The sequence below is a fragment of the Solea solea genome, chromosome 18 (assembly GCF_958295425.1).
Source record: "Solea solea chromosome 18, fSolSol10.1, whole genome shotgun sequence".
NCBI classification, from domain to species: Eukaryota; Metazoa; Chordata; class Actinopteri; order Pleuronectiformes; family Soleidae; genus Solea; species Solea solea.
The window spans coordinates 17,301,926-17,328,507 of NC_081151.1; the positions used below are offsets into that span (position 1 = coordinate 17,301,926).

At 39.1% G+C, this 26,582-nt stretch overlaps 2 protein-coding genes across 8 annotated transcripts; one reads left to right on the forward strand and one right to left on the reverse strand.

The window, feature by feature from the left end:
• The first annotated feature begins 1,505 nt into the window (after window positions 1-1,505).
• Window positions 1,506-11,445, forward strand: LOC131445160 (dnaJ homolog subfamily C member 5-like). 7 transcript variants are annotated; one of them, XM_058616054.1, is made up of 9 exons: window positions 1,506-1,697; window positions 1,946-2,084; window positions 4,813-5,026; window positions 6,154-6,307; window positions 7,194-7,253; window positions 7,901-7,960; window positions 8,427-8,480; window positions 9,806-9,903; window positions 9,978-11,445. In XM_058616054.1, the coding sequence occupies exons 2-8, from the start codon at window positions 1,963-1,965 to the stop codon at window positions 9,901-9,903; spliced, it is 762 nt and encodes a 253-aa protein (XP_058472037.1). In that variant the 5' UTR covers window positions 1,506-1,697; window positions 1,946-1,962; the 3' UTR covers window positions 9,978-11,445. The 7 variants fall into 7 exon arrangements, with proteins under 7 accessions (XP_058472037.1, XP_058472036.1, XP_058472039.1 ...); XM_058616053.1 differs by having other exon boundaries at window positions 9,806-11,445; XM_058616056.1 differs by having other exon boundaries at window positions 7,197-7,253; window positions 9,806-11,445.
• Window positions 11,446-12,676: 1,231 nt separating this feature from the next.
• coq8ab (coenzyme Q8A, genome duplicate b) lies at window positions 12,677-25,081 on the reverse strand. The gene is made up of 14 exons (XM_058615056.1): window positions 24,946-25,081; window positions 22,472-22,759; window positions 21,042-21,108; window positions 20,282-20,359; window positions 20,052-20,177; window positions 18,448-18,533; window positions 18,219-18,359; window positions 16,695-16,776; window positions 16,490-16,583; window positions 15,205-15,346; window positions 14,978-15,085; window positions 14,829-14,894; window positions 13,772-13,858; window positions 12,677-13,304 (listed from the first exon to the last, which is right to left on the reverse strand). The coding sequence occupies exons 1-14, from the start codon at window positions 25,072-25,074 to the stop codon at window positions 13,008-13,010; spliced, it is 1,791 nt and encodes a 596-aa protein (XP_058471039.1). The 5' UTR covers window positions 25,075-25,081; the 3' UTR covers window positions 12,677-13,007.
• Between the last annotated feature and the right edge of the window lie 1,501 nt (window positions 25,082-26,582).

Below are 26,582 nucleotides of genomic sequence, written 5' to 3' on the forward strand. Positions count from 1 at the left end.
TAGAAATTCCCCTTAACGACAACTGACTGGCAGTAATATTTTAGCAGGAGTTGAAATATAGTCCACTGAATTTCTCAGCTACAATTCAGCATAAATCCTGAATAAACCTGAGTGAAAAGCGGGTGAAGAGGCGGCAGGTGAAAAGAGGTGGATGGGGAAGAAAGATGAAAGAGAAAAGGAGGCTTATGTCTATTGGACGTGTATAATTGAAGCGTTTGGATGATTTGCATGCACCACTGTTGAATTTAGGTGAGAGGACATAGATAATATTGTAGTGGCAGCAATAAACGCTATCTAGGTGAGACGAGAATACATGTACAGTACGTGAGAAGTCCAGAATATATTACTTCCCTGTTCCCCTCGAGTGGAAAAAACCCACAGACACTCATTGAGTGGTGATATTTTTCGAGCGCACTGCAGAGCAGCCTCACTTTCTGAGGGTTTCAGCTCTGCCTCCTCACGCCCACGCTGCGCCACTTCTCGCTCATCACTCTCCAAACCTTGGAATTAGTGTAAAAAGCATCGGCTGTCACGTGGATGCTCACAGTCTCTGAGAGCTGTATGACAGCACATTACAGTGGAGTGCTGCCCACGGATGACCTTCACATACAGCCCACGGCGGCACACGCCTCCTATAGGGAAGTACCTTGAAAACACTGATAAAAGGAAAACATGCAACAAACAAGCATGTAAATGAGCATCACAGCATTTATGGACCAGCTAATAGTCTGGTTCATAATAGTACTGATTTGAAATGGAGAGGTCAAACAACATGAAAGTGCAAGAAATGTTTTAACCCCATGTATAATAATATTAGGGCTGCAACTATTAGTTTCATATTCAATTAATCTGTTTACTTGGTTAATCGAGTAACCGTTGGCTCAGAAGATGTTGAAAAATTGGAAAATGATGATGATTAATTTGAGTAATCGATTAATACATGAGTAATTGGTTCAGCCCCTATTAATATTGACTACAGGAGGCATTTAAAATACAAAATGTCATATAATATATATCAAATGCTTGTCTGACGCTGACCTTTAAGGTGTTTTTCTTCTTCTGTCTTTCTTTAGTTGTGATTTATTGGTCAACCACATCTTAAACATATCCATTCAACTTCGCGATTTATATTTATATCACAAATTGTCATGATGGCTATGGTTTGTCGAGAAAACTGGGACAAACTGCTCAAGTTGGAGCCAGGTGTCCTCATAAGTGTAGAGACTTAAAACACGCGCACACACACACACACAGCCGTTCGACATGCATGACTTGCACTTACACTAACCTTAACCATTACTACTGTCCTAATCCTAACCTTAAAACATATCTTCACCTTAAAAAGGTAGTAATTTGTCCCCCAAGTTAGACAAGTCCCCATAATGTAAACTGGTTTAGGTCCCCACAACATTAGTAATACCTGGACACACACACACACCCACACACCTGTTTGCGCGCGCGTTTTCTTTTTTTTTTGTTTTGAAGAAACTTTATCAACTAAAACTTCCTGTTTCTCTGCTGCCGCCGGTGTTTGACAGCTGTGCCGGACTGGTCCGCGGTCCAGGGGATTTAAATTAAAGGAGTGAGGGGAGAAACAGCGCGGTCAAGCTTCACTTAATGGGACTAACTCTATGAAAGCCAGAGGAAAACTGCCGGACTCTATGATTTCAACCAAAACACCCGCATTTATTCGTCCTGTACGTACAATTCGAAGGGAAACTTCCGCGCAGTGTTAGCGCTAAACGGTTAGCTGTTTGTGGTAGGGCTTTAAAACACAGATGGTAAATATTTGAGTCAAACATTGTGTATTTTAACCAGTTTAAAAGCTTATAAAAAGTGTGCTGTCAGGACTTTTCGTCTTTTTTTACTCCCGAGGGTTTCCTGTGACTCCACTGTCAAGTCACTTTTGCCACTATGAGTTAATGTTTGTGGTTTTATGTCGCAGGCGTTAAGGTGTGAAACATGGAGGAGCCACAGGAGCCTCAGGAGCCTCAGAGGAAAATGTCAACAGCAGGAGAAAGTCTGTACAAAGTCCTGGGTCTGCAGAAAGGAGCTTCTCCGGAGGAGATAAAGAAGGCGTACAGGTGCGTTTGTAAAGCCTCATTATACTGCTGTAATGTCACCTTATTAGGAACACCTGTACACCTGCATGTTCACGTGACCGCTGCTGCTGGAAGTACTTCCATATTTATTAAGTATTTACTCAGGTGAAAGTCAAAGTGCTGAATTTACCTTAGTAGTCGTTATTTTATTAAATATTTTTTACTTAAATTATGTACAGTGCAGATATAAAATCTGATAAAAAGACGTGGAAACTATTGTTAGTCAATAGAGTTAGTGTGTATTTGTTATATTTTGTCAGATGGAAGGTAAAAAATAAAATTTAATAGCAAAGGCCACTGATTTCTAATGTATTATCTGTAAAAAGTACCACATAAAATGCTATACTTGGGTATAAGGAGGGAATTATTGTACATCGCTATAAAAACTTCCACATTAGGTTTATAGTGATCAATATTTGTTACTGGGCAAATGAAGACATTAGTTAATATTGCACATGAGAGATTTTAACAGGGTTTACTACTTTCTTTTAATGTTTTCATGCTTGCTCTTAATCCGAAGTATGTTTTTTAAGCTTGTGTAGCACTTTCAGACTTGTTTGCAAGTGTTAAGTGCATAAATAATATCTTTTTTGGTAATATTAGTTCATCTGTTTCCTCTCTATCGCTTATAGATATGAACCGAATGAGTCGGGGACAAAACGCCATGCTTGTTTACAAATCTAAAAATAATTTTGATATATTCTAAAGCATTTCATTTTCATTTTAAATTTACAAATACAGTCGTACATGACTTTTAATATTAATAGATATTTTTTTTAGGTTGTGATATTGGTATCCGACAGGAAAAAGTGCTTTGACAAACAGTGCAAAACAAGGAGAAACAGACATGGAAAGAAAAACAAAATGTCAATGTAGATAAGAGCCACAGAGAAATTAAACCAATAAGACATTTACACGGGGGGATTTTAATTTATTTATTTTCTTTAAACTGTCTCTATATTCCTGCAGGACTTTTACTGTTCGACACTGTAATGATCCTACTCACACGTCACCCTGCCTCAAGAACAAGTTTTACTTATACTAAAGTCAAAATTAACAATAGACCTGGGAAATTCTGACCTGGGATGGACCTTTTGAAGTAATAAGATGATTATTATGATTATGATAACAAGCCACTGAGTGGGTCCGGGAAAGAAGGAAACATGCATGCTTTTATCTCTTGTGTTAATAGCCCAATAAAAGGATTACTGTAATCTGGTGTGAGCTGCACCCAACTATCATGGACCAGTGGATCCAGAAAATGAAGGATGTGAACCGTTTAGAAAATATAGTGTCTAAACTGCGGTGCTTTGATTTAGTTTTTTAATCTTTATATAGTAAATAAATAGTAAATTGTTGTGTTGTCCTTTATAAATAAAGAAATACACTTTCTTTTACAGATATTTACTAAGGGCATTAAGTTTGTGTGGATGTTGATGTCAGACTTCTTGTCATGGAATACAACAGTAGTAGACTAAAGCTAAATTTTATGCAGTTTTAAAAAAAATGACAGGAATTTCCTACTAATGTTGCATTTTTTTGATGTTTTTGAGCCATGTTTTGTTTTCCTTTGAGGACTTTGCCAGGTTGATGTTGCTCAGGCGTTTATATTAATCTTAATGAGATCAAAACATTGGAGTTTTCACAGCAGTAGATGTAATGAAAACACAAGTCTTAATCGGCTTATACTTTCATGTATGCGTGTAAGCATGAATATGAATGGTCTTTGTAGTGGAGGAGCTTGGTGCACACTTTAGCGCTCAACTCCTTTCACCAGATCTAAATCCAGTAAAACGCATTTGTGATTGGACGCTACGATAAAAACAGCCTCGGTGCTCAGACTTTACCTGATTATATCTTATCATTTTGCCACTGATATGTCACAGCTTCACATTGCAAAACATGTTCCGCTGACATTATTGTGAATTTTCCTGTAATTTAAGTCACCACTGGTAACCAGTTCCAGAAGTTATGATGGAACATTTTCCTAATTTCTATAATAGTTTAGTTTCATATTTTTCTTTTTCCCATACATTTGATGTTTATTTTGTCTTACACTTCTACTGTGTATCCAAGTCATCTTTGTAGATGAAGTTAAAAATGCAGGACAATTTGTGGAAAAACTGGAAAATCCTGTGAAACGATGCTTCACAGGAGCTGCACAGCAAATTTTTTATTATTATTATTACTACACAGTGACAATAAAGGTATTCTACTCTAAATCATGCTACAATTAACAAGGATGTTTTGAAAGTGAACAAGGATCTAAGCCAGTGTTTGTGTGTAGTGTTCCTAAGAGCTCACTTCCCTTATCCCACACACAACAAGCAGCAAGACCTCAGCCAGACAACAGTGAATAGTTATAATGCTAATTACAAGGAAGTATCAGCATGGCATAAATAAACAGTGATGAACAATTAAGCTTTTGTGGTGTCAGTTTCGTCAGCTTTTCTTAGATTTTATCTCGACTTGACTAAACTGCACACAATTGCAAATAATTCAGTGGTTGCGAGTGAGCTGGTGAATAAAGTTTGCATATTTTTCACTATATTGATGTCACACCCTTCTCAACAAAAAAAAAAGCAACAACATCATTCTATGAGATTCTGTCGCTGATTAATGTGTGAATAAATAAAAAACAGTCCTATCATGCTTGAAATAACTCATTTTCCAGATTTTCATCTTAACTCTCATCCATTTGTTTTGAAAGGAAATTGGCGTTGCGGTTTCATCCTGACAAGAATCCAGACAATCCAGAAGCTGCAGAGAAATTCAAAGAGATCAACAACGCCAACACTATTCTCAACGATGAGAACAAACGCAAGATCTATGATCAGTACGGCTCCATGGGCCTCTACGTGGCAGAGCAGTTCGGCGAAGACAGCGTCAAATATCACTTCCTCATGGGCAAGTGTTGGTTCAAGGTGAGGGGTGCAGAGCATTTTTCTCCTAAATTATTGTAGAATATTGCAGTTAATGTCTATGTTTTAGGCAAGTATTGATCATAACAAAATTTCAACAGTTTTTCACCTGTAATTTTCTGGATATGCATATAACTTTGCCTGCAAAATCCATAATCTGGATCAGAACCATATGAAACTATGACAAGACATGAATTTTTACAGTTTTGCACATGATAACAAAATAGGGAGTTGTGACATCATCAGTGGACAATAAAAAATTCAGATTGATCAAAAAACTGTAGACAGGAAGTTGTGAAGTGTTAACCTACACATAGGCACCTAACCATTGTCATGCCCCTTATTCAAATGGTATTGTTTTGTCACTGTTGTATGACACCATGACATAATTTTTCCTTCCAAAGTTGAGTTGTTCTGGTGATTTTAGCTGTTCCACCATCTGCCACTGCCGTCACTGGTGCTAGATACCAGGTGAACACTATTCTCTTTTGTTGTTCTGGTCACACGAGACATAACACGGTTCCGTTTTTTTCTGTTATTTTCCACAAAAACATCCCATTGATAAAGAGAGCAACACAATCCTTGCTTCCTCCTAGTGGTACAGTTCTGCAATTTGTCAAACTGTCAAACGTTGTGAAGGGTAAAAGACAAAATAACCAAAAATCGTACTGTCCCACTTTCTGGCACCCTTGTCCTGGAGTACCTAGCACACTGCGGTCTGTTTACGGTTGACAGAACCGTCATGTATTTCAGATAAAGAGGAATGGAATGGGAAGAATGTATGTAACAGATAATGACGACAGCAGTGCATGTGTCACATTCTTATTCTACTTTGAATTTACACTGCATGTGTCATGTTGGAAGAATGTCAGTGCTCTTCGCGTAGCTGCCACCCAGCATACACACCCTGTAGTGGAAACGCAAGGTTTATTTTTGAGACGAGCTAAGCTGCACTGGATTGCAGAGTGGAGGCACACGCTTCAGTCAAGCAAAGTTTAAAGATTACAATTGCAGATGACGTAATTTTTCTATTGTCAAGTGAGTGTACAGGTATAAACCTACCAGTCATAACAGTTAGCAGTCTAAAGTCGTAATATATTGTCGCTAATTGGATTTATCTTGTGTTTTAGGCACTTTTGGCGTTGGGCTGCATTTTCACCTGCTGCTGCTGTTTGTGTTGCTGCTGTTTCTGCTGCGGGAAATGTGGGAAATCAGACGAAGAAGAAAGTTCCTTCTATATGGACCCAGACGACCTGGAGCCAGAGGTCGGAGAGGAGAATGAAGGTGAGGGACCTTTAAGTTCCTTTAATGAAGAAGAACAGCAGTCTCACACACACACACACACACACGTGTTCTCACAGCTATCCTTTTAAGGACTGTCACCAACGTCTATTTTGACAGCCTAAACCAAGCGCTATCCCAAACCTTAACCATAACCAGTTAATCCTTAACCTTACGACAATTCAAATCTTAGCCCTAAACTTAACCAGTTCTTCATAACTGAGGTTCTGCCTAATTAGGACCAGGATTTGGTCTTCATGAGGTCCTGACAAGGACAGTGTTTATGCCAGAAAAGACCCTAAAGCGATAACAAGTCCTGTGTCTGTCACATGAGACCAGTGTGGGTGAGGTCAAAACAGTTTCCAGACCATTAAATGTCTCTGCTTACTGAGCTCAAAAATCCTGTATTGGCACCATGTCCATGAACTCCAGTTTGGTTTCACTTTACTGTAAAGACATTGTGTGTCACTCATGTATTTCAATCTGTTCTAAAAAAAAAATCTAACCAAAAAAGACAATAATCTACTTCCCTTTTTCAGGGAAAAAATGGTTAAATAGTTCAGTTCAGCTGGATTGACGTTCAATGATCAGTTTGACATTTTGGGAAGTGAATATATTGCATTACCTTCCTTTGACTGCAAGTATAACTATAGACATTTAATATTTGACCTAATAATAAACCTATAAAATGTCATTTTTACACTTGTGTAGCTTGTTAAAGAGCTTTTAGTGGAGCTGGAAGGCAGTTTTAATAAAAGTGAATAACCACGTTTTCTCACATGTCAAAAAGTGTCTTTAAATTGTTGTTTTTACTTTTAACCACAGTGGTCGCTGAAGTTAAAAAAAAAGCAGCGTGTGGTTCGTTGAGTGTTTAAATTTTGTTTCACAGCAGGAGATCATGTAATAGTCGTTCAGCCGAGCTCTTCCGCTGCTGCAGATGAAAACCCAGGTAAAGTTGTGTGTGTTCAGGTGACGCTCACCTGCTGCTCACCTGCTGCTCTGAGCCGCTTCACTTCTCTAACACTAGTTGAAGCAGTTTTGTCAGCGTGGTGCGACTTCCTGCTGTGGCAGCTTCCAACACTGCGGCTCCTTTCAATATAAAATCACTTACTAACCTTTCATATCATTTGTTTTCTTCTTTAAATCACCAAAATCAACTTTATAATCCATTAATAACTTTTCTTTCACTCATTACTGCCGACAATATTACCAGAGCAGTGGCTTTCAATCTCTGGAAATTTGTGAGATTATTATCATTTTTAATAACATTTTCTAAACTTGTGCACAACTACTTGCATAAATAAGACATATGTTTGTGAACCACTGATCTCAAGATGCTTTTTTTTTTTTTAAATCTTGCATTAACAGCAGTTTAATTTACTATTAATTCATTTCTTGTGCTGCATTTTCATCAGTTTTGTTGCATCATTTGCTCCATTCTCTTGCTCTCTGATGCCGTGCATCTATAAAATTATTGTCTTGGTTTTTTTTCTCCAAATTTGTTGTTTTGATGCTGTGTTTAAAAAGCGTTGTGTTTGTTTTGTAGCTTAGAAAGCAGCGTGTGCTTTTTCTCAGTGTTTAAACTTCACTTTACAGGAGGAGGTGGCGTTATAATCATTCAGCCGAGCTCTTCTGCTGCTGCTGATAATAATAACGGTAAAGTTGTGTCTCTTCCTGCAGCTTTTCACCAACAACCAAAAACAAACAACAAAAAGATGATTCTATCTTTTGGAAGAGCAACGCTAACAGTTGCTCCCTGATCCCAGTGTTCAGTGTCATCAGTCAGGCCTCCAACTAATTGATTATTTTCAGAATTATTTCGTCATTTCTTCCAAACCAAAGTTATCCATGTTTGAATGATTCTTGTTTTTATGAAGCAAAGAAAATATTTAAATATAAAAAGGTGGTGAAAAATTTGATTTAAAGAAAAAACTAAACAAAAAAAACACTGAAACCAATGAATCAATCAAAATAGTTGATAATTAATTTAGTATTCAATTAATTGTTCCTGCAAGGAGGAACGCATGTTAAACTCTTATTTAAAAATCACCATTTTTGGTCGACTCTTTCTAACCACAACAGTGCCTGAAGTTGTTCTGTTTTAAATCTTGTTTCACGCCAGGAGATTTTGTAATATTCGTTCAGCCGAGCCCCGCTGCAGACCATCGTAACGCAGGTAAAGTCGGATTTAAGCCGATTTTAGCGCCGTCCAAGGCAGCAAAAATCAACTAAAATCAACTAATTCATTTGTCTGCCGGTTAATAACTCATCACCGTTGATCATGTTACTCGTGTGGAAAACTGTGCTCGTGTGTATTTATTCAGATATTAGTGAAAAAGATTAATAAATGCTGTGGTGCAGTTTTGACAAATAACTCTTACTAACGGTGTAGTGTGGAATCAAGCCAGCGGAGGGCAGCAGAGGTTAATTACAAATACATCATGACCCCTGTTGTTCAAGGTTAATGAAGCTAAAATGTATAATTATTTATTTAAGGACAGGGAAAATGCACATTAATAAACATTCAAATGTAAATATGCCAGGTTATAGCCTCAGGCAGGTTGGTGTACTATACTATCATTTTACTATTATCACAGTGCATATAAATCAGAAAAGGCAAATGTTTGAGAACCACTGAACTGAAGTGAGATGCTGCTTTTTGTGGACAGTAAGAAGATACTAAAAAAAAACCCAAGCTGATTTTAAATCACAACCAGGTTCTGTCTTTTCTTACCTTCCGACGTCCGATGCTTCTTTTTCCATTTCCATTAAACGAGAAGAAGAAAACTCAACTGCTTTGCTCCTTTGAATCAGCAACACCTGAGTATAAGGACAGGTGACCCTGTGACCCAGTGTCAGCCTCATGCAGAATAAGAAATGAAATACAGCCCCCTAGTGGTTTGGAGGGGGAAAAGTCTTTTGAAGCACAAAGAACAATTCATCTGATGCAGGATGAGGATGAGTGGATCCTTCTCTCATCATCAAAGTGAATAAAACTACATTAATAATGAATTACAGATATGGTAAGATACAAAGCACTTGAACAATTTTAAATTAATTTCCCTTTGGATATGTAAAATTATTTTCCTCCACGTGAAAATAACCCTCAGGTTGTCAGAAAACTGAACTGTGGCACCGTGATTGTAAAGATTATTGTCATCACTGATGACGCCGTTGATTATTGTCTTGTTGAATTAAGTGGTTGTTGATTGGTGTTTCCAAAACCTCCTGTGGTGTCTTGTCCAGTTATGATGTCTTTGTTTTACGGAGCAAAGAAACCAGGGAAATATTCACATTCAAGAAGCTGAAAAACTCATTTTAATAACAAAAAATGGATTAATCAAGTATCAAAATAGTTCACGATTGATTTCAAAATCACTTAATCGTTGCAATCTCATAGTTCTATGGATGATTTAACAGATGCTTCATCTTCTTCACATGTTGCTCCTTTTGACTACTTTTATATTAATTGTAAACTATTTATTTTCCGCACATATTCAGGTGTGAACGCGCCAATTGTGATTCAGCCTCACGGGATGGACGGAATAGACGGGACGGAGTCGGTGGGGTCTGCAGACACCCAAGAAACGAACGAATGAGTGAGTCCTAAAACGCTGATGCTTTTCATCGCGGCTGCTGATGAATATAAATACACCGTCTTTGTTTTCCTCAGAAACAAACTGCATCTCAAAAAAAAACCCCATCTCATCTCAGAGCCGGATCTGTTTACGTGAACCGGGCCAGGATTTGATTGTGCCTTAATCCCTGTCCGTTTGCTCCTTATCCCATGTCATTTGTTTATGTTGTCGAACGTGGGGCCACGTCTCTGCCGCAGCTGACAAACGATGAAGCCAAACAGATCAAAGATCTGGAATGACTTTTTCACGTGCACTTTAAAATCCTGAGCTGATGTTTTTTTGTTTTTTGTTTTTTTTAAATCACAAACTTGCCTCCAGGAGTGAACCGATACCGTACTCGGCATTTCAGTCTGATACAGGCCGATATCACCACACTGGATACTGGAAAATCGAAAATGAAGTATGATCTGTAACGGCTGATTCACACACGCACACGCCAGGTGTTGTCGAACTGCATTGTGGGTCCGTTGCTTTGTGGCACACATTTATGCGTTGGTAGCAATAGCATGGTTAAAAATGAAACGGTACTATGATTTACTGTGGAACAAATAAGACAGAAGTACGGCTATTGAGAAAAGTAGCGTCTCGGAATCTCATGTTGTTTGGAATCTGGCTCCCGGCGACAAATGGAACGCAGCCTGACCTCCGATAGCTACCTCCAGCAGCAGTCATGAGCGAGCGCGTGTGTTGCTTCTTAATGCATCGGCTCATTTATCGTCAAAAGCCCCGTATCGGACTGATATCGGTGAAATTGAAGGTTGTGATATGGGTGTGGTATCGGACACTTAAGTGTTTTTGGCTCCTTGTGGATCAGGGTCAGAAATGATTGAGTGTGTTTTAATCAGAGGGCAACAACGAACGAGGTCACAGAAACTGTAGAAAGAGGATAAAGATCTTCATAAATCATTATATAGACCGTAGTACAGGTACTGCAGTAACTGTAGTACCTGTTAATGTGCTCTATCTGCACATTTTGTGACCATGAAGAAAAAAACGTGTGGAATATATACATATATTATTAGGTACTAATGAGAATCACACAACACTGTTTGGTTGTATTATAATTATTCCTTTTTATTTGCCAAACATGAAAACATGCCAAATAGATGCAAAAATTGAGTTGAAATACGTGAAATTGATACATTATGAATGTTTTTTTGGTACCATTATATTAATATATAGCCTTAAATGATGTCATATTTTATCATGTTTATATTTCTACTGGGTGTGCTTCATTGGGTTGCATTATTTATTCAAATCTGGAAGTTTTGCTCGGTTTCTGTTTGGGCTCAAACCTCTAACAATGTACTGTATTTAATTATTTCCAACAAGGTGCCTGAATATATTTTAAATGGGAAACGGTGTTTTATTTGTTCTTCATTTTCTTCCATGATCTTAAAGTTCTCAGGTATTTTATGGTTTCTCTTCAAACGTGTCCATGTTTATTAAACTGTTTTTGTAAATTTGTCTGATTAATAAACTTGGGCGGAAACTGGAAATATTGCGATGATGTCTTATTTGTCCCTGGCTGCTTTCAGGCTCCACCTCTGACAAATAAACAGTGTCCCTTAAAGGTGACATCGAATGCTGGTATAGCACATATATGTTATGGAGGTCTACTTACATATATTAACTTGTTTTCATGGTTAAAAACCTAATAGTCGCTGCAAACGAGCCGATCAAAATATCTCCTCACTGACGTGGACTGTGTTGTGATTGGCCAGCCAACGAGAGCTTTCCCACTGTCCTGTGATTGGCCAGGTACCTGGAAGTGACGTATGTGGTAGGCCAATTACGTTAGGGTTTCATAAACATGGTAATGACGCAGATACACACACAAACGCAGCGTTAATTGGCGACATAGACCGGAAGCTCCAATTAATGCTGCGTTTGTGTGTGTATCTGCGTCATTACCTCGTTAATGAAACCCTAAAGTTTCAGAACAAACAGTTCAGCCACTGCTGAGAAAATAGGATTTCATTGTTTTCCTGGGCTCTGTGAAGCAGATCGGCACTTCCATATGTTGATGATGTCATCAGTAAACCTCACCACTCCTCTCACCACCGTAGCGCCTCCCGGTGCGGGCACTAGTCCGGGCACATCCGGTTGCGTACATTCAACCGCAGAAGAAGAAGAACTAGTCTCGTTGTAGCTGCTGAGATGCAGAGCATTCACCATGCCAGAGGGGGAGCTGTGTATCTGAGAGCTGGCCTACCAATTACGTCACTTCCAGGTACCTGGCCAATCACAGGACAGTGGGAAAGCTCTCGTTGGCTGGCCAATCACAACACAGTCCTCGTTCTGGGGACAACGCGGCTGACGAGCGTCAGTGAGGAGATATTTTGATCGGCTCGTTTGCAGCGACTAGGAGGTTTTTAACCATGAAAACAAGTTAATATATGTAAGTAGACCTCCATAACTAACATATATGTGCTATACCAGCATTCGATGTCACCTTTAAATGTTGTTTGTTTTTAAACTTACAATAATATGTCCATGGACTACGTTTCCTAAAACTTGATCAAAATAATCCCTAAAAAATCATATTTTCTCTAAAATGTTATCATCTTTCAAGTTGGAGAAAATATGAGGGGATTATTTTGATCAAGTTTTAGGAAACGTAGCCCATGGACATTTTTTAATGAGTTTAAGAACAAACAACATTTGACTTTTGTCCATAAATTGTTTGATAGATTAAAATGATGCATGTCATGATATATTAAAAAAATCACGGTGTTTTTTTTCCAAAATCAGGGTCAATTTATTTAAAGTGACGTTCCTGGAATCACATGAAATACAGTTAGTGGAAAAAGGCACAGAATAATCATGTTGTACAGTACGATGCAAAACAAGTGCAACAAGAAAGCACAGACAAATAATTGTCACACATGATATTCAATGGATTGAGATGAATCTGTTTGTAACAGAGATGATATTTTTTTTCTTATCAGTTTACTTGACAAGACAGAGTAAAAACTCCACAGCACCTGGACATAATCGGACACTAAAAATATATATAGACATGTAAGGATGTGCGTGTTTAATTGTTTAATTGGGGGGTCCAGCTACTGCGCTGACTCACCGTGTCCGCCGTCTTTCCAGTAGTTGCTGTAAGTCTCCCGGAACATGTTCATGCACGGTATTTTAGCTTTGAGTTTGGAGCAGATGAGGAAGGAGCCGCCCATCTTCCTGTGGAGGGAGTAGGTTTCCTCGGGAGGCGGAGTCAGGCGCTCCCTCAGCATCACGGGGATGAGGTCATGGATGCGCTTGGTCGTGCTCTGACATCCGAAGTCAAAGGGCTCCTGTGAGGAAAAGGCCTCGCCGAGGATCATCACCGCGTCCACGTGGGCGTTTTCCATCGACTTAAGACCAGATGTAAGAGGTAATAACGCAGATTAATCTACTGATTATTATCATAGTCAATTAATCTGTGGATTAATTTCCCAATTAATAGACGAGTTGTTTGTTTTTTAAAATGTCAGAAAATATTGATCCATGTTTCAAGACCTCAAACGTCTTGTTTTAACGATTCCTTTGTCTTTGTTGTCTTTGTTTGATTATAAATAAAAAAAACACAGATAAACCAATTACCAAAAGAGTTGACAATCGCAGTATTTATCACTCTGCTATTCCTCCTCGTCGCCAGTAGAGGTCACTGTAGCCTTTTTTTACTTAGTGAAGTTAGTTTGAATGCAATTCCCATAATGTATTTGTAATCAGACATTTCTGACAGACAGATTAATGTCGGATTACAGAACATTTCACTGATTATTAGAATAATAAAGGACCTGTTTATGAAGAAAATTCATTATTCGTCAGAGTTCATTACCTTCGACTCGTATCCTGTGAGAAACTTCATTTCTACGGATTTCTGCAGAACTCCTTCTCTGTCTTGATTTGCAGCTGCTTTGATGATCTGGTGAGAGACATTTGGAAGAGAACTGTCAATCAGCTGAACGCGAGTCTGATTTCTTCTTTCACTCGGATGCCTTAGTTTATCTAATTATTCATTCATGGGACGCCAGTCTCTTAATCCCACAGCGGTCCAACAGGTTTGAGGTTCGCGTGACAGCCTAACCCTAACCCACTTGGCAGGAAACTTAAACCTGGTTCACACTGGATGCGTCGCATTATGATATATCGCTGTCCGACAGCTGCGGAACGGGGGACGTGTTTGTGTATCGCCGTGGGAACCGGGGTACACACGTGAAACGTTCTTTGTCAGAAGAGCACGGCGTGTGTGTACAGTGTCGACTCTGACTTTGTTTGGATAAGGAATGTGTCTCTTAATCTCATCGGTGGAACGAGTCGCCCGAGTTGACCTTGTTGGGATTAAAATGCAACGGAATGAGTTAGAAAAAGCTGCACTTCCAGCTTAAGTCCTTTTACTTTTCCCCTTCCAGTGTTTTTAATGTAATGTTGAAATTCTAATGGTCTTCATAAAGCCTTTTGAATTGCCTTGTGTATAAATGGCGGTGCATAAATAAACTTGCCCTGCCTGTTTAGATGTAGGTATGGTATTCTGGGTGTTTTTCAGGTTGGTTTTAAAGCTGCCCACAGAACTGAATCTGCACTTTAAAGAGTTCTTAATGATTTTTATTGTCTCAGGTAACTCATTTGATGAAGTAAAGGTTTAGTTACATAAAAAATACTTACTATATCTCTACGTTTGTCTTGACTACAATAAAATACGACGTGAGTCTTATTAAAAACAATAATCTGATATTGAAAACACCTACTTTCCGCCTCCGTAATTTGCTTGTTTTTACTTCTAAAATAAACCTCGTTTTAAATAAAAATGTTTTCACCATCCCGAAAAGGAAGTAAATATAGTGGCTGTAAATGAAGAGTTGTACGTGAAAGACTGCAACTGAACGGTGTCTCACCTCGATGTAGGCGTCGGTGAAGCTCTTATCAAATCCTCGCGTGGCTCCGAAATCCAACAACGCCACCTGAAGCGGGAGAAATGGACGTCGGTGAAGCGAGTCACGTGAGGGAAGAGTGCGTCAGACGAGGTGCGTCGGTGCAAACTGACCTTGTGAGCTTGCGGATCGAAGAAGAAGTTGGACCAGTTTGGATCCGTCTGCATGAATCTGAACTCAAAGACTTCCCGCAGGCACAGAATCAAGATTTGTTCACAAATCTAGAAGGAAAAATCCGTTATAATCTGTCGTTATAATCTGTCTCACCATTAGATGTCACTAACTCTCCATATTTAATTATATATATATATATATATATTATAGACATCCATATTCGTACCTCATTCCTGAGTTCCTGCGAGAGTTCGGTGGCCTTGTCCAGCGGGAAACCAGGTACCAGCGTGGTGGTGAGGACATGGCGGCTGCTCAGCTCGTCAATCACGTCAGGCACACAGAAGAGCGGGTGACCTCTCAGCAGCTCCCTGCAACACAAACCCGCGACCTCACATAACTATCAGCTGCCGCAGCCAGGTTAGCGTTTAACAAACAAGACATTTGTTACGGTCTTGAAACATCGAAAAAGAAACCAGGACAAAGTGGATTTAGCGAACATCAAAACTTCTCTCGTCACGTCTTGAATTAAAAGTCTATAATTGATGTATTTGGGCATTTGAGGGACAAACTGTTCAAATGTGTTTGCCAACAGTTACACATTCACTCACTGATTAGATACAGTGGGACACCTGCATTCACTGCCAAGAATTAGAAAGAGTAAGTTAGTAGCCGACAGTCTATGTGACCAAAAGTGACGTTTGCAGCTGGAAATGACACAGATGAGAGTGATGTTTACGATCACATATCCCTCATTTATTGGCAGATAATATTTTAAATTCTCTTTGACTTTCAAGGTCTATTACATTCCTATTAGAGCTGAAACAATTAATTCGATCAATCGATTACTAAATGAATCAACAACTATTTTGATAATCGATTAATCGGTTTGAAGCTTTTTTCATGATTAAAACCAGATTTCCCATTGTTTAAGCTTCTTAAATGTGAATATTTTCTTAATTTCTTTGCTCTGGATAACAAAGAAATCAGTCATCATTTCCAGGTTTGACACCGATCAACCTTTTTTAAGGTTTTCTGATATTTTATGGGGAGAAAAAAAAAATTGACATTAATCAATTATAAAAATAATCACTAGTTGCAACTCTAATTCCTAATTTGTTAAAAATCATAGTGATTTTTCCATATCTGACTGAATAGTTCAAACATTCAACCCAAATCCAAGCTCTTTTCAAACCTTGGAAAGACCAACGTTACAATTCAAGCACTTTCAAGGATTTCAAGCACCGTGCAGTAAGCACGAGTGGTCGTCACCCCCGTGACTGAACAAAAATAGTGGAACCAAGGGACATAAATAGAAAATCCCAGGGGGATGAAAGTAGAGCTTAAAGTACTGAACACACTGTTCCGTTCACAAGTGAATTCTGGGAAGTACAGTGATTCCAACATACAAATGAGGGGGGGGGAACTGCTTAGTTTGCACTGAAGGAGCCATGCAAAAACAAAACGGTTTCCTAGTGCAGAACGAGGCCCAACTCAATGTAAACCGTACTCACTGGAATTTTCTGGCACTGTTTGCCTCTCTTATGTAATCGCACTCCAGCGCCAGCTCGCGACTCATGACCTCGATGAGATGCTCGGGAAACAAACCTGTGAAGGCAGGGCAAATGTTAAAACACTCCCGTCAAGCTGCTGCTGTGTGTTGACAGTGGAGGTCACAGAGGTCAGACAATAGCAGCTGATAAAGGGCAACAATGTTACCTCTCGGCAGCGCGTTGCTTAAGCTCAGTACGGTCATGATATTGTGCACGTCACTGTTGATACTCTTGGCGACGCCAGGATACTGAAAGAAAAGTTTGTGCGATAGTGAAGTTCATTCTTTCATTTCTGTTCTGTCTCTGTGTAAACATACCTGTCTCTCACCAAGAGCTGGATATTGATTCAATATTTATTTATAGTTACGATATCTGGACTTCGACTTAATGATTTCAGGAAACAATTGCATTTAGATCTGCGACGATTCATTGATTCTTAATCAATAACTAAATGAATTGTCAACTCTTTTGATAATCAATCAGTCTTTTTTAATAATTAAAACAAGCTCTCTGATTTGATTTTTCAGCTTCTTAAATGTGAATATTTTATAGTTTCATGGAACAAAGAAATTGTTAAAACTGAATCATGAAAAACATTTAGGTGAAACAAAATTTTCGAACATTTTGTGGACCAAACAAGTAAAAGTAAAAAATCCACAGATTAATCCATAATATATAATAAAAATAATTGTTATACTTAATTTATGACATTAACCCCAGAGGTACCAAATGTTGATATCAAGTGACAATTTACAATACTAGTTGACAGTTAAAAGTTTCCATACCACAAGAGTATTGAAGTTTGAAACCCAGCTCGAAAATTTGGTCGATGTATTTCTATGTAGTACTTTGATAGATACCTAGTCCGAAGTTTGGTCGATACCTAGCTCAAAATTTGGATGATACCCAACTCGGGGTTTGGTCGATACTCAGCTCAAAGTTTGGTCGATACTCAGCCCAAAGTTTGGTCGATACTCAGCTCAAAGTTTGGTTGATACCCAACTCGGGGTTTGGTCGATACTCAGCTCAAAGTTTGGTCGATACCGAGCTCAAAAATTGGTCGATACCCAACTCGGGGTTTGGTCGATACCCCAACCCAAAGTTTGGTTGATACTCAGCCCAAAGTTTGGTAGATACCCAACTCAGAATTTGGTCGATACCCAACTCGGAGTTTGGTCGATACCCAGCTCAAAGTTTGGTTGATACTCAGCCCAAAGTTTGGTTTATACTCAGCCCAAACTTTGGTTGAAACTCAGCCCAAACTTTGGTTGATACTCAGCCCAAAGTTTGGTTGATACTCAGCCCAAAGTTTGGTTGATACCCAGCCCACACTTTGGTAGATACCCAGCCCAAAGTATGGTAGATACCTAGCCCACACTTTGGTTGATACTCAGCCCAAAGTTTGGTTGATACTCAGCCCAAACTTTGGTTGATACTCAGCCCAAACTTTGGTTGATACTCAGCCCAAACTTTGGTTGAAACTCAGCCCAAACTTTGGTAGATACCCAGCACAAACTTTGGTTGATACTCAGCCCAAAGTTTGGTTGATACTCAGCCCAAACTTTGGTTGATACCCAGCCCAAACTTTGGTTGATACCCAGCCCAAACTTTGGTTGATACCCAGCCCAAACTTTGGTCAATACCCAAAAGTTCTCTGTCCCAACACACACACTCTCTCTCTCTCTCTCACCTGAATCTTCATGGCGACATCTCTGCCGTCCTTCAGCCTCCCAAGATGCACCTGTCCGATAGACGCAGCAGCAAACGGCTTCTCCTCAAAGTATTCCAGCTTGTCTCTCCAGTTTGGCCCGAGGTCATTGCGGACAGTTTTCTGCAGAGAAGAGAAACCGGCTCATTTATGAACCTGCTTCACAGAGTGTGGGTTTATTTATTTTATCTATTAAAGCTCCATTTTGTACCATCATCTGTTGAATGGGCATGAAGTCGGCACTCTGTCGAACACGCTCAAAGATTCTGGCCAACTCAGGGTTAATGAATGCTTCGTCTGAGAGAGAAGAAGAAGAAGAAAAGAATTCAGTTATGGTTTGGTAAGAGATCTTTGCCTCAAAATGTATAAAACTGTATGTCAATTGTTAGTTTACAGAATTATTACACATCACAATGCTGCAGCTTAAATATACATGTGCACGTCAAATATTCCCAAAAGCTTAACAGATCAACAGGGAGAGAGTCCCAGAGTGTTGGGGCTTTAACGGCAAAGACTTGATTTCCTTTTATCACATGTTGAGAACTTGGAATAACCAGTAGGGCACAATTAGCTGACAAGACCATTTAACACTTTAAAAGTATGAGAAATACTAAAAAATCAACATGGAAGTTAACAGAGAGAAGGGAAACAAGGACTGGAGTGATATATTTTGTGACTCAGGGTGGGGTTTCAGGATTCAGGATTCAGTAATTACTGAACAACTACTAAAGCCTTAGGAATTACGCGCTAGTTTGCAGCTAGAGGTTCATTTATTTTGTTTGCACCAGATCAACGTGGCTAGTAAACTCATAGCAATGCTTCAGAAAAGACTAACCTGATTTAATAACAATAAAGTATTCGATTTGAAGAATTCGAGAATGGCACTTATACGGTGTCCTGTTGGCCTTAGGTTTATTTTGGGCGATGACATTTTCCTGTAGGTAGAGCAGGGATCTCGCTGTGTTGACCTGAACCACAGACAGTGATGAAGTGCCGTCGGGAACCGAAACACACCAGTTAACGGTCTGTAATGAAAGCTGAGCCTATATTTACACATGGATAAATGCAGGGGTGCTGTCTAAGAAAGTGCGGGTGTGTGTGTGTCCTTGTAGGATGGTGTAATGTCCCTTCCTACTCTATCACAGTAGACCAACTCGTCACGTTTAAAGCAACACAACGTAGGATTCCAACCTTCAAAGCTTATTTTGATGGTACATCAACTTAAATCGGGTTGAATGGAACCACTGTGGGACTATTCATTGAGCGGATGTCAGGGCAGAGGCAGCCTAAAAACCACAGGTTAAGGTTTTGTTAGAGAAGACAAGGGAAAAAAAGTGGGCGAGTGATGCAAAAGGCTGGACAAGGGAGAATATTAGACATTCATTTTGGCTCCACTAGCAGCAGGGAACTTGATCGAGGGTGACCTGGTCCTGTTACTAGCAAGTGTAAACTGTTTGAGTGTCATCTATATGTAAAGTGTTTGAGATTGCCGTGTGTCAGGCCGTGTAAGCGAAGTCATCTTGTTCATAAGACAATCGGCAATACAAGCTGCATAAAATAAAGCATTATCGTTCTTTTGAGGTTCATTTTCGTTACTTATATTTTGAAAAACAAACAATGTCATTGCATAAACTGCTATAACACAGGCTATTGTACTGTCTGAGGATGTTTCGTCATTAGAATTCACCAGGTATCGTTGTCAACAAACGCTGGTGTAACGCAACACAGGTTGCCAGTTGTGACAAACAGTACCGTTAACCAACTGTAGGGGGAACCTGAGAGCAAATCCTACCTTGCAAATGGGTCAGGTCTCACCTTGAATACTGAGGATCTGTCCGAGTTTCAGAGCGGCACCTCGAACTTTGCAGAGCGTGCGGACAATTCTCTGAGCGTTTGCTTCGGAGAGGAATGGACTCGAATCTAGGACGGCTTTCTTTTCACCTTACAAAAAAACAGACAGAACTCATCAATGATTAAATGAACGCTTATATTACACATTATCTTATGTGTGCTGTCCTAATTCAATAAACGCAATAAATAAATACCTTTATCATTTTGTTGGAGTTTTAAGGATTTCTTTGCCATTTGAGCGATCACCCCAAAACCAAGACCAACCGCCAGACCTGCAAAAACAAACAAACAAATAAACAAGCAAATAAATAAATACAATTCCTTTCAATGCACAGGCTCTAGTGCACTCTCTTTCCTCTGCATCTAATAACATGCTACACATGGGTTTTGGTCGCACACTGAACATAAACAACAAACAAACCTAAGAGGGAAAACATAAACACAGGAATAGAAATTTGCTTGAAAACTACAACTGGAACTTTTGTTGTGATCGAACTAAACTGCCCTCCTGAGTCGACAGTCACAACACCTAAGCATCTGAAACGTGTGCGTGTGGAATTACTTTATCAAAATCTGCTGACTCACCGGTTAGCTTAACCGTTATCTACTTCAACAGAAGGGCAGCGCAGCAAGTGATCCACCTCGTGTGACGAAGAGTACGTGTGATAATGAATTATCCAGTTCACCCTTCGAACACTTTTCCATTACTATGTTAAAAGTTTGTGAAATCAGTTCAAAGTTCACTTGTTTTTATGGACAAAAAGAAAAGAAAAACGGTCTATTTTGCGACAATTATTTATATCACTGCTAAAATGCGATATAAAATCAACAACACACAAGAAGAGGAAAAAAAAACCCACATTTTTTTAAAGCCTGAATATGTGACCTATAAACACCTAATATAAGCACCTGCGGAACACCGCGTGAACACTAAGGGTTAATAAACACACGTACCTCCAAAGTTCATGAGCCGTCCTATCCGTGTGACAGGCACCTTCCTCTCTCTGGCCTTTTCACTGAGCTGAAACAGAAGCAAAGAACTAAACTTGAGGGACAAAATCAGTCCTCCCGCGTGACACTGAAGCAGTGACGGCTTTAAAAATCATTTTGATGACTCACTGACTTGTAATGGGGACAATTTCATTTCCACTCTCCTTTATAATTTATTTATAATTATACTTTTTAGGGTTAGATATCTGTTTTTCTTAGGTTGTTTTGACAATAGCTCACAACAGATAATCTTTGAGTTTTGATGCTAACTGAAGGCTACAAATGTTGCTAAGTTGTACACACTGTACCTTTAAACCTGGAATAAGAGATGTTGAGTTTCATCCTCAGACGACAAGGGCGTGAACAAACGGATTGCTGAGGTTAAAATTGATGCCCCCTCTTTTCACTGAAGCAGTATGTTTGTACAATGATATAATAACTTGAGTTTGGTTATTGTAGCCTTATAATAAGCCTTTTATCTCGTTCCTGCAGCAGAACTTTCACAGTTTTGAAGCGTAGAAAAACCCACTTTGAAGACGAGGAAATGTGACTCCACTCGTATGACCAAACCAGAACCAAAGGGAGTGGGACAGTGTTTACATTCTTTCTGGGATGTGATGTGCTTGAGAGAGGGTTGGGTGAACACTCAGTTCTTGCACTATGCAGTCTCACCATTTGCTGGGACTAATTCTTACACGCTGGACTTTTGAAAAGACGTGGACGTCTTTTCTCTACAGCGAGTCCAAAAGGTTACATATTACAGCTTTTCCACGACACAGTTCCAGCATGACTCGGCTACACTCTACTTGTTTTTCCATTAGCGATAGTACCTGGTACCTTTTTTTTTCCTCGAGGTTCCAAGCGAGCTGAGTGATACTAGAGCGCGACGTTGACGGACTGCAGATGGTCAGAGAGTGTCGTCAGTGGAAGAGTCATGAGCACGACGACCGAACTGTAGATCAGTTAAAAAGACTTAAAAATCCTGAAAATGTGAGTTAATCTCCAACATTTAGCGAGGAAATGTCTAAAATCTCAGTATTTAACAAAGGCGTCTGTTGTATTTGGTGACGGCATGGCTGAAAGCCGACGAACGCGAGCCGAATCACAACCCGTTCAGTTGTATTTCAATTCAGTGTCATGCAGGAAGCACTGAACTCATCTTCTGAATTAACTGATTCTAATGATTCCGTACACCGAAAATAACAAGTCACTAGTTTGTGTGCGTTTGTGTCGCCTATAAAAACAACATCACGGCATGCTATGATGACTCCGCCCACATTCAGGATGTATTATAGTAATGGAAAATGATACCAAACCGATAAGAGTCAAGCTGTGCCGAGCCGATTCTTGCTGGAACTGTGAAGTGGAAAAGTGGAATAATAAAAGGAATATACCACTTGTTTATGATGCTTGAAGTCTTTAGTCTTGGCATTTCTCGCTTTATTCATGTCCTCCGACGTCAGCCGCCCCACTGTGGAATTGTCCTGGTTAAATAACCTGGTGTGTCCAGAGAAGAGTCGACTGCTTGACCAGTCCCTGTGGTATTTCAGATGTTTATCCCCGGGGCTGACACCGGGGCTTCGCTGTCTGCCTTGTACACCTCCAGCTGAACAGATGCTGAAACATGCTCCCATGGTGGAATATCGGCGGACGCGCACGTCCCCCTGTCTGGTGAACATCTCCTGCATGGACAACAAGTGAATCGTATCAGCAGGAGGTAAAAAGGGGGAATTTGAGGAAAAATGCTGATTTAATTTCTTTACTTTCTGACTGTACAACGTCCATCAAACAGGAGCATTTTAACTGTTTCTGATGAGCAGCTGAAAGCTTCTCAAGGAACTGTGATACACAGCAGTCGAGTATATAAATCAGACCAATGTTTATAATTTTTTAATCAGCAGTGGGCAATTAGGAGTTATTAATCTGCTGATTATTACATATTCTACATGTTTGTTCTAAGAAACTTCATTAATGCCCCCAAGTCACTAAAATTAAATAAAACTAATACTTATTATTATATTATTTCACAACATTTTGTTTGTACCACGTAAAATCGAATAATCAAGTGTTTCTTTGTTCGTTTTTTAATAATTAAAACAAGCGTTCAGATTTTTCAGCTTCTTAAATGTGAATATTTTCTGGATTATTTGCTCCATACAACAAAGAAATCATTAAAACTGATCCATTTTGGTTGGTGGCCAAAACACAGACATTTGAGAACCTCATCATTTCCATCATCATGTTATCAAGAATGTTTTTGCATCATTTTCTGCAGTAACAAGTGAATTTCCTCGGTGTGGAAGCAATACAGTCTTATCTTATCTCTAATTCCTTATCTTAATTACAGTATGTTGATTTAACCTGTTTTAGTAGCAACTGGAAACTGGACGATTGATGTCGGGCTGCAACTTACGATCATTCTCATAATTGATTGATCCGTCCATTATTTTCTCAATCAATCTACTAAAGTACTTGTTTGGTCCATAAAATGTTTCCCAAACATCAACATGAGGTCCTCGAACCAAAACTAATCAGTTTTAGTGATTTATTAGTTATATGGAGCAAAGAAACCAGATAATATTCACATTTAAGAAGCTGAAAAATCAGAAAGCTTGTTTAAATTATATTTTAAAAAAACAAAGAAAAAAAAACAAAGAAAAAAACACTCAAACTCAATTAAGTAAATTAAGTAATTGATTTATTGAATCATCATTGTGGCCCTAGATTTTTGTACATAATAACCTTGTTGGTTACATAATGTGTTTTATTCTTTCTCTATTCAGGCCAACAATAACTATTCCAATTTCAAGGGGAAGATCCGTGTTTACACAAAGTGTGGTCGGAGGTCAAAAGCCACCACAGCTGAGAACTGAACTAACTATGAACTACTGCTCATGATGTTTTGGAAAAACAAACCTGTGGAACAAACACTATACATGGTCATCTTTGGAGGTTTCGGGACAGACTCCCAAACCAGCTGAATAACTGAGCTTCCTGGGATTCTCTATCCCAGCATCTCGCGCCTGATACAGCTGCTCGCTCCAGTGTTGGTGAAGTGACGGAGGCAAACGCAGGCACAGAAGGTATCTGTGCTGCATGTTTGTGAAACTCTAGACCCCGATCTGCCAAAGCGTTACGGCCAAATCACAGCCAACTGCTCACAGTGCTGATCTGGTGGCATGACCAAGGTTATAATAGTTGTGTTTTTAAATTGAGTTCGTTTATAGAGTGGGTTTGCTAGTTTCTATTTTTTGGAAATGCTTAGTTTTAGTTTAGTTTTAGTGTAATATGGAATATGTAGTATTGTGTCATTATAAACCCAACAAAGGGTGCCATTTTAAACATGTAGTAGGCCAGATGAACAACCGTCAGTGTGTCAAATATAACAGTCTACAAGAAAATGTGTGCCAGGTAAAAATCAAGTAGCCAACAGAATAAAGACACACATGAGCACAAATAATAATAAATAATCCACATTGCTTGTGAATCAGGAGTTTCATTAATTGAATTTAATTAAAGACTCGAGGTTTGATTCACTTAGATGAACCAGCTCGACCCAATAACGAATGTTATGTTTTAAACTTGTATAGCCTCATGTCCCACATTGCAAACAAAAAAATACAAATTAAAAACATTACATTATGAATGAAAATACCTCAAATTCAAAATTGCCAGCAGAGAAAAAATAAATACACTTCATATGAACCCAAAAGGATTACGTATGAAATGAATGTACAAAGATGAAAACTAAGCAAATGTTCGCCACGATTTTAGTTTCAGTTCGTTATCGTTTTTTTTAAAAACTTTTTCTTTCAGTGAACAAAAAAGTTTTAGTTTTCGTTATTTTTTTAGTTATAACTATAATAACCTTGGTTGCGTGATGGAGGTTTGCCAGTCTCTGGTGGTTCCCAGTGCTGCTCAGGCCGCCTGGTGAGGCTCTGATGGCTGCGTGCTTCATCCAGGCGAGACTCCGCCTGACCACCGAGTCAGCCGCCATGGTGCTGTCCTGGTCACACCTGCAGGGTGAGGAAAGACAACACATATTTTTTTCTGGTCATTTTCTGTTTGTTGCCATGCGGTTCATTTGTTAGTTTTGGGTGGTTTGCAGTTTTCGCTGGCTGCTAATTGGCAGCACGTTGAGCTCCATTCTCAGTCTCCCTGCTCTCCACGAACTTTGAAACATTCACTTCTTTATTTGGGATTTTCCTGGTCAAATAAAGCTTAAATAAAAAATATTATGCCACGTTTTTCCTCACTGTTGTCTTCTTCTGTGCACTGGCTTTTTTTGGAACACCATGTTTTTACAAACTCAACATCTTTTGAGTTTTGACGCTGAACTAAACGCTCCATAGATTTTCCAATTTGACACACTGTGCTTTTAAATGTCCTCAGTCTATGTAAAGCAGACAATGACCTGGGGCCCCAAACAAAGAAGGGGGCTCCTGGAACCTGCTGAATAACCTGATACGTCTTCAGATCTGCACTTAAGTCAAAATATTTCCCTGAAATCATCCAGAGTTGTTGCGTGCGAGAGAAAACTTCTCCTGTATGGAAGTAAATCTGTGCCATCTGAGTATGAATTCGAATTTCTAACACTGAATTTTTTTGCATCGCAATTAGACTTTGAATTTTAAAAACCATCAAATTTCAAGCACTGATTTTTTTGTTGCCTTTGATTTTTTTTCAAAGTTGAAATAAATTCAGTTGCAAACAATTCAGTAGCAAGAAATTCAGTTGCAAAAACGTCAGTCAATATCCGGGTCACCAGAGAGAAGCAATCGATCCCTGTCTCAATTCATCCAACACCAACTTTTTTTTGCAACTGAATTTTTTGAGAGGTTGAATTTTTTTCAACTGAATTTATTTCAACTTTGAACAAAAATCTAAAGCAAAAAAAAATTTGTGCTTGAAATTTGATGTTTTTTAAAATTCAAAGTCTAATTTCTATGCAAAAAAAAAGTGTTAGAAATTCGAATTCAAACTCAGATGGCACAGATTTACTTCCATACTCCTGCCAGCTCTTTTTTTCCCCCCTCAAATGTCTGTAATTTGGAGACTCTGCTGCATTTGGGAACTGGGTCTAACCCACACACACACAGTCTCCCATTGCGTGTGTCACGTGGGAGCGCAAAACCATTTTCCTTCGTTCACAGATCCCAATTCTTCAGACATTTTCCAGAGTTCATGTCAGGAGAAATGGCTCGTGTTCACACAAATTCAAATTCTGGAGAACCCTCTTTGAATGTTAGCAGCAGATTTTTTGCAGTTTATTCACCAGCTGTATATAAAAAGGGGCCAACCACAAAATAAAGAATCTACTGAACAGCCACTTGGGGGCAACTCAGGTGGATGCAAAAAGAACTGGAGGGCTACGACAAAAGGCTATTTGGTGGTGGCATAGGGGCAGAAATGGGAGGTAATGATGTAGAAATACTTATTTATATATATATATATATATATATATATATATATGTATATCTGTACTTGTTAACTTTTTACTTTTAC